The 15,133-nt window shown below is 36.2% G+C and overlaps 1 protein-coding gene across 9 annotated transcripts in view; it reads right to left on the reverse strand.

The window, feature by feature from the left end:
• Nucleotides 1-15,133, reverse strand: part of UNC13C (unc-13 homolog C) — a 585,940-nt gene that overhangs the window by 348,563 nt on the left and 222,244 nt on the right. For 6 of the 9 annotated variants that reach the window (XM_070579899.1, XM_070579974.1, XM_070579954.1 and 3 more), the window contains 2 exons: nt 4,348-4,434; nt 2,148-2,217 (listed from right to left, as the gene is read on the reverse strand). In XM_070579899.1, coding sequence (XP_070436000.1) covers nt 2,148-2,217; nt 4,348-4,434 — 157 coding nt within the window. Of the gene's footprint in view, nt 1-2,147; nt 2,220-4,347; nt 4,435-15,133 lie in introns of all 9 variants that reach the window. The other 3 variants (XM_070579965.1, XM_070579933.1, XM_070579910.1) reach the window with 1 other exon arrangement.

Genomic DNA, 15,133 nt, shown 5'->3' on the forward strand with positions numbered 1-15,133 from the left:
TTAACTAAAAGAGAAGTGCTACCATTCAGTATTTTCCACATACCCAAGCCATTTTTCTTCATGTAAAGGCAAATATTTCATGCTTTCACATTGAGGGTACCTAGGAAGACTTTCAGCACCGAGAAGTAGAAATTATTCGCTTCAACATTTATGTTAGTAGCCCATGTAACAACTTAATGTGACAGCTTGTCAAAAGTGATATTTAATGTGCCTCTTGTACAGAAGTCATATTTCATTTACTTTTTGAGACATGGGCCCAAGGGAAATGGGCTTTATGAATTTTAGAAGAAGCTGATGGACTCCATTCATCCATCCAACAACCACGCAAAGTCTTTTACGTAAGACTTCTGAAACTAAAGAAGTAAAATGACATTTTTAAGCTGTTGGAAAGTAGAACAAGAGCTAACTTAACCATAAAGCGAGGGTGTGCTCCCTGTTCAGGGCCTCAGAAAATGTAGTAGCATTCTTCTAATTTCTATTACTTTCCTGTGAACTTTTCATAGGAATGAATATTTGTGGTTCAAACCACATACCATATTTTAAAATATAAGAAAGGCATAGTGTAGGAGTTTATCAATAAAAACCTTTGTCTTGATTATTTCCTCAAAAGCAAAGGACTAGATACTTTGAGACTCAGCAAGCAATATGGGGCTTACTCATACACCAGAGGATATTTACTTTCTCTTCTATCTAAACACTACTCAAAATACTATATGGCATCATAAATATAATAGATAAACATAGGACCTTGCGGAACTAGACACATTTTTTTAATCCTGTGGCACAATAGAAAATGTTTTAACTTGCTGTAGACTCAGATATACAAATGGACACATATTGTTTTGGCGATGTGTATTGGGATGGGAAATGTTTGCTGACAGAGACCCAGGAAATGCTGGCTTTGGGGAAGCCAGGACAATCATGGGAAGAAGAGAATGAGAAATAGAAATAATGGTGTCAGATGTCAAACGTATAGAAATTTAAAACAAGTAAGGTAATATTATTGGCCAAATTTTATTCTTTAAGAGTGGGAAGTCACTAAAATTGAGAAAGGTAGAGTATATTAGTTCCCATAAGGGAGGGCAAAGATAAATTGTCTCCAGAAAAAGCCCCAATAGAGAGGCTGTGCAGAATGCAGATACCATGGCATAACATCCATGGCAATTAGAATTGTCCAACAGTTTTCTACAAGCCCCTTATGCCCAGGCTATACCTAAAGCCAATTAAACCAGAATCACATGGAGTGAGACCCAGCCCTTGGTAGGTTTTAAAGCTCCCCCAGGTGACTCTAATGAGCCAAATTTAAGAATACTGACCTAGATATTCGCAGCCTACTTGAATCTTCTAATCATATTGGTTCTTTCATTGAGCAAGAATTTATAAAGCACCTACCTCATGGCAGACAGTGTACAAATAAGAGGAACAAAATATTTAACAAGAACAATAAACCAGGTATAGAGCTACCATCAAGGACATCAGAGTGTAAAAAAAAAAAAAGGTTTATGCAAAACAATCAAATTAATTGTAATAACAATGATAATAAAAACAACAGCTTGTATTTATTGTTTACCCTAGGCTCTGCCAAGTGCTAAACATGTATTCACTCCGTTAATCCTGTATCTTACTATTACCTCACTGTACGGATGAGAGGACTCGGACTCAAGAAGCTACCTAGCTTGCCCGGTATAATGTCAATGCTAATTTAGTAGTACAGATGGGACTCACGCCAGGCAGCCTTTACTCTCAACCATACTACACTATAGAGGTCATGATTAAATGCTAGAAAAGCCTGGAGGAGGAAACTAATAATTTACCCAAAAGAGGAGGGTGTTTGTGAAAGCCTCATAAAGGAGGCAAAACTTAAAAATTTAGCAGGATTTTTTGAGGGGGAGAATAACAGGTAAACTGTGTTACGATGGACTAGCATTTGTAAAGATGAGAAGCTGCATGAATATTCGCGCAGCAGAGGATAGTTTGTATGATAGAGAAGGTGAGACCAAGAGGAAATTTGTTTGGGGTCAGACTCTCCCTATTCTCCCAGGTATTTCTGGAACACTGGAACGGACATTACAAATGAGTGGCTCAAGCAGAATGGTTTTCTCCTGGACTATGATGAATATATAGTCAGTAATTGACTCTGCACCTACCAGTTCCTCATTGTTTAGTGATGTCCTAATCACCATAGCCAGGGAGAGTCCAGATTTCCGGGCAGCCAGAGTCTAAAACAGATAGAATTATGACTTATTTGTACATGAGGTGGCTGCTATGTACATAGAATGTGAAAATGTAAGAATATCAATGTTCATGTTTTAGTCAGTAGAGACTTGCCGTTTCCAGTAGTCAGCCAGTTCAACCAGAATATGGAATCATAGAACATCAAAGCTGAAAAAGGCCCCTTAGATCATCAAACCCAACCCTTACATTTTACAGATAAGAAAACTGAGGCCAGCAAGGCAGATGACCAGCCCAAGTTTTCCAGGCTAGCAAGAGGCTTCTAGAACATTGTTCTTCACCAAGGAGGTCATGATCACATTCTTTCATAAAACATGACAACTGATACAGAGCCAGCTGATTTGTATGATAGCTTGGAATCACAATTGGTGCTAGATGGTTCCTGAGTTATTCATAGTTCTATGGAATATTCTTCCAGGATATTTTCTTCAAAATGTCCATTTTTTCACTTGAGAATCATCACACCCCTGTTTGTTTTCTTCACTCAGTGTTGGTAACTTAGGTGATTTTAAATAAGACTCAAGTACCTTTAGTTTCTCCTATAAAATAGAACCACCATACCCTTCCTACCCGAAGCATATGCAATATAATAAACTTGACAGTGCCATAGAGAACTCTGGAATCAGAAGTTTTATATGGGGAAATTAAATCTGCTCTCTGATTAGGAGCAAAGGGAAGTCATTGTGGAGTAATGCATCTGGTCATAAATATATCTCCTTGGAAATACAAAGTCATGCATCCAAATAAAATTCAGCACAATCCTAAGTGGGGAAGTCACTCTCCACTCACCTGCACCCTTAGCCTATAAACCTATAGAGGGCTGACCTACAAAGGCTTACCCAAGATGATCTTCCATCTCTGAGAACTAGTGTCCATAAAATTACGTTTCTAGTCTGTATTTGCACCTGTTGTTTACATAAGTTGTTCAGTCTTTCAGAATTGAACTAGATATTAAATTCTTGGAGAACCATAACTTCTTATTCTTGTATGTTTCTCTCTTTATATTTTCCCATCTTGCTCTTTTTTACCCCAAGAATAAGTCCAGTGTACATTTGAGATTACAAACATTAATTAAATAAATTGAAAATCACTTACCATGGCCTGAAGATTCCAAGTGTCAGAGGAAACAAAGTGCACACAATTAGACATAAGAAAGGTTAGAAAAAGAGTATAATGATGTCAAACAAGCCTAACAATTTAAAATAATATCCACACTACAATGGCAGAAATTCAAGCTAGTTGTACAGACATGTCATACTTTCCAGTATAAGATATTTCCAGTCAAGATTATATCTTTCCTAATTTGAAACTAAAGTGATGGCCTTCAGATAAAGGTTTTCACAGAAAAACCAAAAATTACTGATATCAAGAAATTGTGCAAATTCTTGCCAAAAGGGAAATTTTGGCTTCTCTGGGTAAAAATATGTTTTCGCAGCAGAAACTATTAAGAATATGCCTCCAGAAAAATGTGACGACCCTGTGGATGATAGAAAACGTTTTTTAATGCTATTTGTGTTTGTAATCTAATACAGATCATTGTCAATTCTTTATATCTCTAGGTGGTCGCCAGCATATTTCATTATAGGAGAGTTTGGGTTATTCAGAGTTATGTCCAGGGCTAATAAAGGTTTTAATGACTTGGGAGCCATGGTTTTCTTTAGATAGTGGAACAGCTTAATAGTTTGGCCAGACTTGATCTTAATATAATAGAATAAAGAATTGATTAGTATTATCTGCTTGCTTTATAAAGTATTAAAGTCTACTGGGTTAAGGCGAAGAAGTTCAAATCAATGCCTTTGACTGCAAAATGAACCCGTGGTCACTCATAACACTGAACACATCAAAGCCCAGTTGCAGCAGCTCACTTGGCATGCTGTGTGACTTCTTTTCACTCCATTATAGGATCATTTTAACTCAATTTGTAATTTCAACTAATATCAAAAGCTGTCAAAAGATTAGAATTATTTCTTCCATCTAATAGATTTTTAAGAAATAATAAATATAATACTTGCTGGATCTAGCTTCTTGTATGTTTCATTCTATGAAATACTTACAGGCTAGGCATTTAATGAGAGGAAAAGACAACACATGCAATCAAAGAGAATTAAACAGGAGCGACTTACCACATCTCGTACAATAGGCAAAGTCTTTTTCCTGCGGAGATCTGGCATACTGTCAATCCCGTAAAGTCCCCGCCCAGCCCTGAAAGAAGAAAAACAGGACTGATTTCAATGGGGACTTCTTAGAAGAAAAATTCCACTGTTCGCAGTAAAAAGACTATGAAAAACATTAATGGATGCCATGGTTTTCAACTGGTTCACAAAGCAGCAAGGATCCAAGACTCCAGGACCTTGACCATTGAGAAGGAGAGACTCCAGCTACCACACTTAGTGGTCACTTGCCTTCTTGGATAGTTCCATACATTGAAACTTTAAAATATACATGGTCTGGTTTGACACACTGTTTTACTGTCAGTATCAGTGAGAGGATAATCAAAATTGTTGGGTATATGGAACTTTGTACCTCCTGAAAGCAACAGAACCAAACCATTTTTTGGTGAAAGTTTGGTCTGCAATGGTAAAGAAAATACTTTAATTGTAAAAATATCATTTTTGTGTGTGTTGTGTCTTCACAGATTAAACTTCAAAGTGGCGTCCAAGGATCCATAGATACATTTAAAATATTAGTGATTACCCTAATACAAGAATTTCTACTTATCAGAATTTATCCACACATAAATGCACAGGATTAAAATAACTTGTTATACAAGGATGTTCACTATAACAATTTTTTTTGTAACAGCAAGAAAAGCTAGGTAACCTAAACATTCAACAATAGTATACTGATTAAATGAATTATACTGAATTATACAATGAGAAGAATGCAATAACTAGGTAAATATGTATATATGAAAAATATGCATAGTATATTAAGTAAAAAAAGCAATTTTGCATATTAGTAAGTTTAGTATGCTCTTATACACGTGTATATTTTTTATGCACAGAAAGTATCTAGAAAGATAATCACCAAATTAATAACTATTGATACCTCTGTGGAGTGAAATTGGATGAGAGAAAAAGAGAAGACTTTCACTATGTTATAAATTTGGTAATGCTCAATGTTTTTATAATAAACATGTGCCATTTTTGCTATTTAAAATAATTTTAAGAGATACTACTAATTATGTTTATTAAAAATTAGTTTAACTCATTGAATTTGATTTTTTATTATATCAAAGCTAGTCTTCTTATACAACCAAAAACGTGCTAAAATCACTGATGATAATCTCTCCTTATGCTCACTTGAACTGTAAAACTCTTTCTAACTTCTAGCTTAGAATGAGCTTTTTCACCAGGAACAATACAATTCATATTTCTGGGTGTTAGCGGGGAGAACTCTGCCACCAGAACAGGCTACAATAGGCAGTAATAGGTTACCAGCATTTTATAGTCCAGTTTTCCACTGACACAGAGATGCCTTCTGTGTTCTTGCTGCTTAGCTTTAAAAAGGGAAGCCTTTATTTTATTGGATTTTCCTTAGTAACCAAGGTCTTTCCTCCAATACTTCTAGTTGTATCACTTACTCGCTCGGTGATCTTGAACAACTCACTAAATTGTTCATACAACTCTTGTAAAATAGTAATAAAAGCAAAATATTAATAAAGATAAAATGGTAATAAACAGTGATAATGCCATAACTCATATGTTTGAAAATGAGGATTAAATGCAGTAATATATGTAGATTGTTAAAACCACTGCAGGGGAAGACCCCACGGCCGAGTGGTTAAGTTCGCGGGCTCCGCTTTGGAGGCCCAGGGTTTCGCCGGTTCAGATCCCAGGCACGGACACGGCACCGCTCATCAGGCCATGCTGGGGTGGCGTCCCACATGCCACAACTAGAAGGACCCACAACTAAAATATACAACTACGTATTGGGGGTTTTTGGGGAGTAAAATCAGGAGAAAAGAAAAGAAGATTGGCAACAGTTGTTAGCTCAGGTGCCAATCTTTAAAAAAAACCAATGCACATGAGTAAGAAGGATGTGTTAAACTCAATGATGAGCAAATTATACTTAAGGTCATGTACTTCACCTTAAAGTTACCTTTAGTTTAGATCACAGAATACAGGAAAATAGTAAATGTGGGGCAGAGATCAAGAAAGAGGAAAGAAAGAAGAGAAGGAAAGGAGAAAAGATAGGAGGGAAGACACTGTGCATGGCAGGGGGAAATTACATTTAAGATCCTGTCCACACTGATCCTATGAGAAAGGAGTTAATACAGTTTCCATCATTGCCCACCAAATGCCAATTGACACCCTCTAGGGCAAGGGCTGTGATAATCACAGTGACAGTCAAAGATCAAGAATTGGGGCCACAAAAAGGAATCATTGGCAGCATGCTCTTATGAACTGCAAGAAACTGCAGAATTGAGAAGGGGAAAAGAGCAATTAATTTGTTTTTCCTTCTTCTCAATAACCATCTTCAGAAAATGAACCAAATACTCTCTCAGTGTAACTTCTCGCTTCCCTCCTACCCTCTTTCCACATTCTTCCCCCTCCCTGCTAGCTCATGCTTGACCTCTCACATCCCAAACACCAAATATATGGGTAAAGGATTATGTGAGTTGGTTTCTAGAAGGATTTTTCCAGTTCTATTTGCTCCAATCTAAGGCTCTGATTCCAAGCAGTTTCTACTTTATCCCCTCTCTGAACAGAATTAATAATGGCATGAAGTGTACATTAATAAATGTCTTTTCACAACATTACATGGCAATTATACTAACTAGCTGCCTTTCAGTGTTTTGAAATGTTTTGACTCCCTTATAATGTGACTTTAATAACTATGTAAAGAAACACATTCAGTTGTGATAATGGTTGAGAAAGTGATTTATAAACTGCAATGTGTTATATAAATGAGTTGTATGTTTTCTTCCTATCAATAATGATTTTTCTTTATGTTTTCCTTCTCATGAAACATAATTCAAATTCCCAAACACACCTAGAATCTTGAGCAACCCTATATACTCACAAATTCAGGAATCAGTTACACACATATATTTTCTTGGGCCTCACACTTCACCCCATGCTTGTCTCATCAGAACAGAGGTATCCAAGGACCCAGACCAAACCTGAGCATTACAGAATAATGAGCCCAAGTTAGAAGACATGGATCCAAAATTCATCTCTGTCTCGTCTGAGTCTCAGAAAGACTGACTGAGACAGACTCGTCTGAGTCTGTCATTTAATTTCATTGAACCTATGTATGGTTATATATAGAATTGTAATGCAATAAAAGTGTTCTCTTAATCTTCACAGATAGCCTCAAAAAAGTTCTTTATCAGTTGTGTTTCTTTATAATTTTACAATTTCATCATTACTATAAGAAGTTTATATAAACATATACTTTCATGAACTTATCCATCAAGTAATAACAAAGATTTTATTGCAAACCTGAACCTTAAAAAAATCTGCCGTAATGGCCTCATCTCATGAATAGAGAAGTGTTTGGTGAATACTATGAAGCTCTACACATGTAATCTATTTTCATAATATTTATTGAGAGTCTTCCTAACCAGGAGAGGTGTGAGAGAGATTAAATAAGAAAAAACGGTAAAGACTGTAAATATCAGTAGATAAGTAAATCATTGACTTTCCAAGTAAGAGGTCAAGTTAATGGATATTAGTTAAAATCCAAAGGAACTAACTAGGCTCAACGATGAGGAGGTCAGAGGAAGTCATCAACAAAGGCAATAGCAGACAAGTAATTCCAAAGCTGAGATCTGATTCTAGGGAAGAAGCTCTTTGATTTCAGCCCTTTCTCATATAGATGAGTGGATTAAGCTGACCCTAACTGTATCCAGGAAACTAGCTAAAAATAGCCAATCTTTATGTGGTGCTTACCAGGAGCCAGATATAATGCTAACAGTTACACCCAAACTTTACATGAATTACCTCATTTTATTCTCAAGAAATCAAATGAGGTATAGGAATAAGTACTTCTCTGATATTATACATGAGGAAATGGAAGCACAGAACGATTCAGAATGATCCCCAAGGTCATTATCTAATAGTTAGCAGCGTCAGAATTTGAACCCAAGCTCTATGGCTTACCATGCTCTACTGCTTATATGGTTGGATCATTCCATATTCATAACAACACTATGAGGTGAGGCTTACGATTAATTCCGTTAATGTAACTAAAGTTAAGCAACTTACCTAGGTCTAGAAGTATATGGCAGAGCTTGATTTCCATTGGAGGATTGTCTTACCTCAAACCTCATGTTCTTAATAACTAATACTTTTTGGCAGGAGGAAATAAGAGGCCTGTCCCAGTCCATCTAGAGGTGATGCCGGTATTTAAAACTTTTTCAATGTATTCCTAGAGAGTATTATCTTCAGATCAGAAACCCTATATCACTGGATAAGACACTCCCAACCCTCCCCAAGGAGTTCCTCTCCAGCTATTTAAGTGTCTCCCTAGGAAAAAGGAGCCTTTTAGACTATAGACATTGCAAATAGGACAAAAACATCAGGAGAGCTACAGAAATATTTGGAAAGTCAATGATGACATATAATGACAAAATGGATATAATTTTATAGGCTAAATTAAGTGAAATGTGTTCTAATTCAACATTCGTTCTACTACATAGTCAATATTTTCATGGTTTATTTATTTCTTACTTCTTTGCATAATTATATTAAAAGGAGTTTACTGAGTTTAATAAAATCTGAGATATAAAAGTATAATATATACATCTTGACTCAGGTTCAGTTAATCATCTTGTTATGGAACAAACAATTATCTAAATTATCTAAAGGATATATACTCTGTAATTTTTAAGGAATCTGATATTTAGATACAGGGGGTAAAATATGATTTTACTAAGTACACTTTAATTATTTTAATCCAAAATTGGTCTGATAACGTATTGAATGTATGGAAATTGAAAAAGAACTCTGAGAAGGCACCAAAAGAGTATTGCATGAAAACTATCAAGCAAACTTTCTAAAGGTAGAACTTTCTGATTATGGGACAAAGGTATGTTATCTCTGCAAGTGGATGGTTGACGGTTAATCGGTAATATTCGTAGACTAACTAATTTCCACTAGAGATCATAAAACTGGTATACTTTCCTTATATCCAATGGAGTTGTTAAATTAAAGACTACAGGCCTAAAAATGCAAATTGTAGTGCTTCTGTTTATTTCTATGTTTCCAAGACAAGGCAGAGCTACATAATTAATCTTTTTTAATGGAACCTTAAGGCAATATAAAGATTAATAATGAATCATACTAAATCCCTGTCCTGTAATACAGCTGTATTGTCTTTCAGACTATTAAAAACAATTCTTTGTATTTATTTAGTTAGCAAATGGTAAACATATAATAATCTATTTTTCTTTTTTTACTTAACGTTACATATTTTACGTATATTTTTAACACAATTTTCCTGATGATCATTGTATACTTTAATTATTCACCTGTTACATATGAAGATATGCTATTCAGGATATTTTATTTTTCACATTCTCTCTTTTTATTTCCATTATTGTCAATACTGAATGAGTATTTATATCTGTGTAATTGATTATTCACTCCCCATATCCAATTAATCATCAATTCTTAAAGATTTTTTTGTTTCCGTATTTCATCAAAACTAAGACACCATCTGTCATAAGCATTATTTTATATATCATTATGAAAAGAATCAGATTAATCTTTGACACCAAGCTTTCTTTGCAATTAGAATTTAAATTTTATACTTATTGCAAGGGCTCTCTTAAACTGACTTCATCTATGATATAGATTTGTGATATATCAATCATATTTTTCTATCCATGAAAAGGAAAAAATAAACTAAATAAACTGTTAGTCTTTGAACTTCTCATTCAGAGTCCAACTTGTCAGAATCATTCTTCAACTCAGAATTACCAATGTCTGAGACTTTTTCCAAATTTTGTCCTTTAAGCCATCCAGAGCATCAGTGATTTAGCATTAGGCAAAATATGTCTCTTTTGTTCCAAGAAACAGACAACTATGATGCAGATTTTGATGCTGGTGGGCTCTCAACCTTATCAAAACATCAAAGTAGACAAACAGGCAGGCAATGAAACACTTACAAGTGCTGCTTGGCTACCAATGTTTTTAAGACACCACCTCTTAATGCATTATTAAGATGCATCTCAGTTTGTTATAATATATAAAAACGGATGTTGTAGAATTGACAAATATGGTATTTTGGGCATCTGTATCCCTCCTGAAACTCCTCCATTGACAGTGCCTATTCTAGGCCTTACTCTCTTAGATAATCTCTTTGATTTTTTGCCACTCCATTTTTTACATTGCCAATAGAGTGATTTTTCTAGAACACAAATCCAAAGATGTCATTTTCATACTCAATATCCCTCATTGCTTACAGGATACAGAGCAAACTCCCTTATATCCCAATATGGTATGGTTGCTCCTCCAGTTTCACCTCTTTTGTCTTCTCCCTCTACTTCCTTGTTCCACTTATCCTGAACTCCTTGTAGATCCTCGAGGACATCACACTGTTTCCCACCTGTCTGTTTTTGGTCTGCTATTCCCTCTACTGGTACTGGCCTCCTCACTGAGTAGCATGAGGTAACACCTACCTACCTCTCAAATGAAACTTGAACATAGCACTCATTAATCCATAAGATGGATGTAAATACCTCCTCCTCATCTCAACCAAAGGTGCTTTGCTGTAACTGCAACATCAGGGATTCTCAGTGGGAGGGGCTGGGGAGTGAGCGGGGTGGAAAGGGGAGAATCATGCCTTCCCCCTGACAAATGGGCTTCTCAGCAGCTGTGTGGGTTAAACCATAAATATTTGTTACTTACAGAAGGATATCCTACTTTTTTGTTCTGGGGCAGAAAAAACGTTTGAGAACAGTTGTTCTGTCTTCTGTCATAACGCTTGTAAAACTGCATTCTGTTTGTTTATTTACATGGATGTCCCCACCAGAATATATGTTCAAAAAAATTAGAAATAAATCTTACTCATCTCTACTTCCCTAGAGCCAACTCTGGCATGTAGCAGGGAAGAATGAAAAGTGTAGGTTCAAGTTAATAGTCCTTGACATCAGAGAGATTGGACATTAAATAAACTATGATCTTGGTTAAAAATGTAAGATCCTTATCTCTGAAATAATACCAGGAAAAAGTAAAACAGAAGCCTGAGGACCAGGAAGAAAATCAGGGACTTCACACTAAAGTGGATTAGCAGGCAAAGGACTTAGTCACTGGAAGAAGATAAGAGCCTAATTACTAGACCCATAAATATTTTTTAACCTCCATAAATCTCAGTTATCTCACATGGAAAATGGAAAAATTAGTTTCCTTGCAGCATTGTTGGGAGTACTGATTGAGATAATGAATGTAAGCAGATAATACATTATTGGTAGCAATTATTTTATTATAGAATTGTGTAGACAGGAACATTATTGAAGTTGATGGAATGTATGCTCACCCACTGCAGCCCTAAGTTATTTATGTTCCTCCACACTACGGAATAGATTACTCACAGAGTCTCCGGCAGACATGAACTTGTAGGTAGCTATCCACCCAAAGATTAAAGGAAGAGAAGGGCAGAAAGCCAAAGTTGTGATTGCACCTTATGTTGTATTCTGAGCTCTATTAAGTTCCTCTTCTGACTCAGCTTTAGTCTAGACTTCTTTCCTCTGCTGATCCTGTCTTGGTTAGCATCTCAGCCCTGATGATGCATCTTGGCTGAGCTTATTCCCTGCCTAACCCTTATCTACAATCCTGGTCCCAGTTATTTAGCTTCATGTTGGATAAAGGTCCCACAGATGCCCCAACTAACTTCATTTTTTTCTGTTAGCTCTCATCTTGAAAAACACTGCTTTTATCCTCTCAAATAATTTTCTAAGCTCTGTCTTAAAACAGGAAATAAAATTCAAAGCATAAATCTCCTCCCCAGTACTAATCACTGCAGACTCTTCCATCTTCTCTTCATTACTTCCTGGATTCTCTTAACTGTGGCCATTAAGAAGGATGTTTGTCTTTATTGGAAATGGCATATAGTCCTTTAAACAACCCTTGATGATCTCTTTGGAGGGATCTACATTAGACACTGACATGCCATCTCTCAATAAAACCAGAAGAGCCATATTTCCTTTTGCCTTGGAGTGATCACTAGTTCCTTGGTTGAGCATGACATGAAATAATTGGCTTGAGTTTTGAGGCCATGGTTGCATGAAAAATAATAAAATTATGTGCAGTGGAACAATACTATTCATGTCCGAGAGGCAAAATGAAAATGAAGCAAATAGAGTACAGCATATTCATATTTCCCATCTCTTGCTCATTCTGGGTATGTATTAATAAAATAGTGAACTGGCATGTTGAATTACCCACCGTTTTTAAATGGTTTCTTTTCTCTTTCTGTGTTTTGCTTTCACTCTCTTGCTCTTTCTCTAGTTCATACAGTAAATTTGTATAGAAAGGGACTCCACTGAAGTAGGCAAGGAGCATGTTTGTTGTGCTGAATGCCTGGAACACAGTGGGTATCAAGAAATAGTTTTTGAATGTTCTTGAACATAGCTACAAACCTGTCAGCACTTTCAAGCCAAGACATCCATTTCAGAACCAATTATTTTCACTGCAAATGTTTTTTGGATGTCTCCTTTTGATTTCTCTGTTTTTTATGCTATCACCATTTGCCCAGTTGCAGAAGTTTAAAATCCTAAATAACAGCTAATCCAAGCTGAAAAACTCAAGCAAGTTAAGAAATGATATATTCCAATATTCAGTCTTGTATTTTAGGTATGTGAAAACTGAGCAGCACAGAATTTAAATGCTTGCCCAAGATACCCAGATTATGGCAGCAGGCTAGAGATACTCGGGGTTCCAGACCATCACTGCCGTCCTTTCCCTCTCCGTTTCTTCCCATTTTCCTTCACGGTCACAGTTTGTCTGTCCAGCTCTCATTTGCAACTTTGTCTATATTTGGGTCACTACAATTTTGTTGTGATGTTTACTGTGTTATGCCTGGAATTCTTTTTATTGCCTTTATAATTAACAATTTGCCCATCTCCAGTTTATCCCATCTTCAGTTCACCTTGAACAAAACTGCTCCATCCATCTTCCTATATTTATGTAGCCAGGAGACTAACATGATGAAATGATGTTTTAAGAAGTCCAGTCTGGCAGTGCTATCAGATGGATTAGAGGACGGAGAAAGGAGACAGAGAGACGGTCTAAAAGATTGAAGTAATCCTGAATTCCTTAATGGATTCCTTAATGAGGGTCTTGACTGAGGTGGTTTCACCACTTTCTCTTTCAACCCTTTCATTCCACCTATGAACTCTGCTAAAATTCTCAATTTAAACTGCTATAATATTTTAAAGAGTAAATGGCCTGATTGTCAAGCAGAGCCTTTGTATGCCACTAAATAGATTGTTTATCAAGTAGACAAGATAGCCTTTTCTAGGGCTTGCAATTCCCTATACCAAAAACCTTTCTTATCCCTCCCATAACATTATTTGCACCTAAATTAACCTCATACATTATCTCATGCTACAGAACAGAAAACAAATTAAAAATACAGCCTTCAACCTTTCTCATAATTAAGCATTCGGTATTGTTTGAAAAAAAATTTTTCCTTTAGTTAAAATTCATGCTACATAGGGTCTCAATTTAGAGTGTTAATAAATCCTAAACCATGATTTTGCGGCTCAAAGCTGTAGTAAATATGAAATTGTGTGCACCGTGTGTTCCTTGGTTTGAAGCTAATTTTCTTAGTAATCTCTGTCTGGAAAATCTCAGCATCCATTTATACATAGTTTATAAAGTATAATCATTCATAAGTTAATGAAAAACCAGCTTCTTAATGTTTTACTTAAATTCCCTAAATAGAATCAAACATCTGATAGCAAAGAAACTACACTTCTCGAAGCTAAAACCTCAGAGTCCTTTTAATTATACTGCTCTTTAGACGTATGATGCATATTTAATCCCTGGAATTTTTAACAATCTCTCTCCTATAACTAGTGAAGATTAGCAGTACCTGGCAGCAGAGACTAAAGCCATTTGGTGGTTGCCAGACTTTCACAGCCCAAGACCCTCTTATTCTTAGACAATGTTTCTTGAATCCTTTTGTTACAGCTTCCCTGCTCCATGCTAACAGAAACACAAAACATGACCCAGAATTTAGCTCAAATAAAGACACATCCAATCGAGTGGTCTAGCTTTGACAGGCAGTACCAACAAAGGCCTTGAGGCCCTGCTCACCACAAGGAAAAAGAATAAAGAGCGAAGGAAACTCATGCTTTGTATAACTCAGGAAATATCCCGTTCTCAGACAAGACAACCGAGTCAAGCCCTGGTTACATGCTATCTCATGGTTATCTCATTTTAAGGGGTATTACAGAATTCTTAGAGTAGAATTAACATCTAATTTTAGAAAAACAATAAATATATACCAAGTACTGTTTTAACAATATGCCAACCAGGGGGTGGATGTTGGAGGGATTCCAACTGAGCCAAATATGCAGCGATAAAATATAATAATATTGTAGTATCAATTATATTTTTAAAAAATGTCTTCCTGTCCACTGATTCCTGTCTGTTATTTCTGTCCCTCAGTAGCTCTGTGGGAGCTTTGACTCTCTGGCTGTATGACCTCAATTCTTATGACTGGCAGACTTCTGGCACCACTGGACTAGAGGACATTCTCACGCCTCCAAACATTTTGAGCATAACTACTTGTTACACTTGGCAGGTTATGAAGTGGTTTCCCTCACCTATCCATCTGCTGCAAAATCCTTCCTCTGCAACTCACGAAGGTTCTCGAGGAGTGACTGCCCCGAGGTGTGTAAGTAAGCAGAAGCTTATGAAGTTAATAAAACTCAACCACATGATCT

Source organism: Equus przewalskii, chromosome 1 (genome assembly GCF_037783145.1).
Source record: "Equus przewalskii isolate Varuska chromosome 1, EquPr2, whole genome shotgun sequence".
In the NCBI taxonomy this organism is placed as follows: domain Eukaryota; kingdom Metazoa; phylum Chordata; class Mammalia; order Perissodactyla; family Equidae; genus Equus; species Equus przewalskii.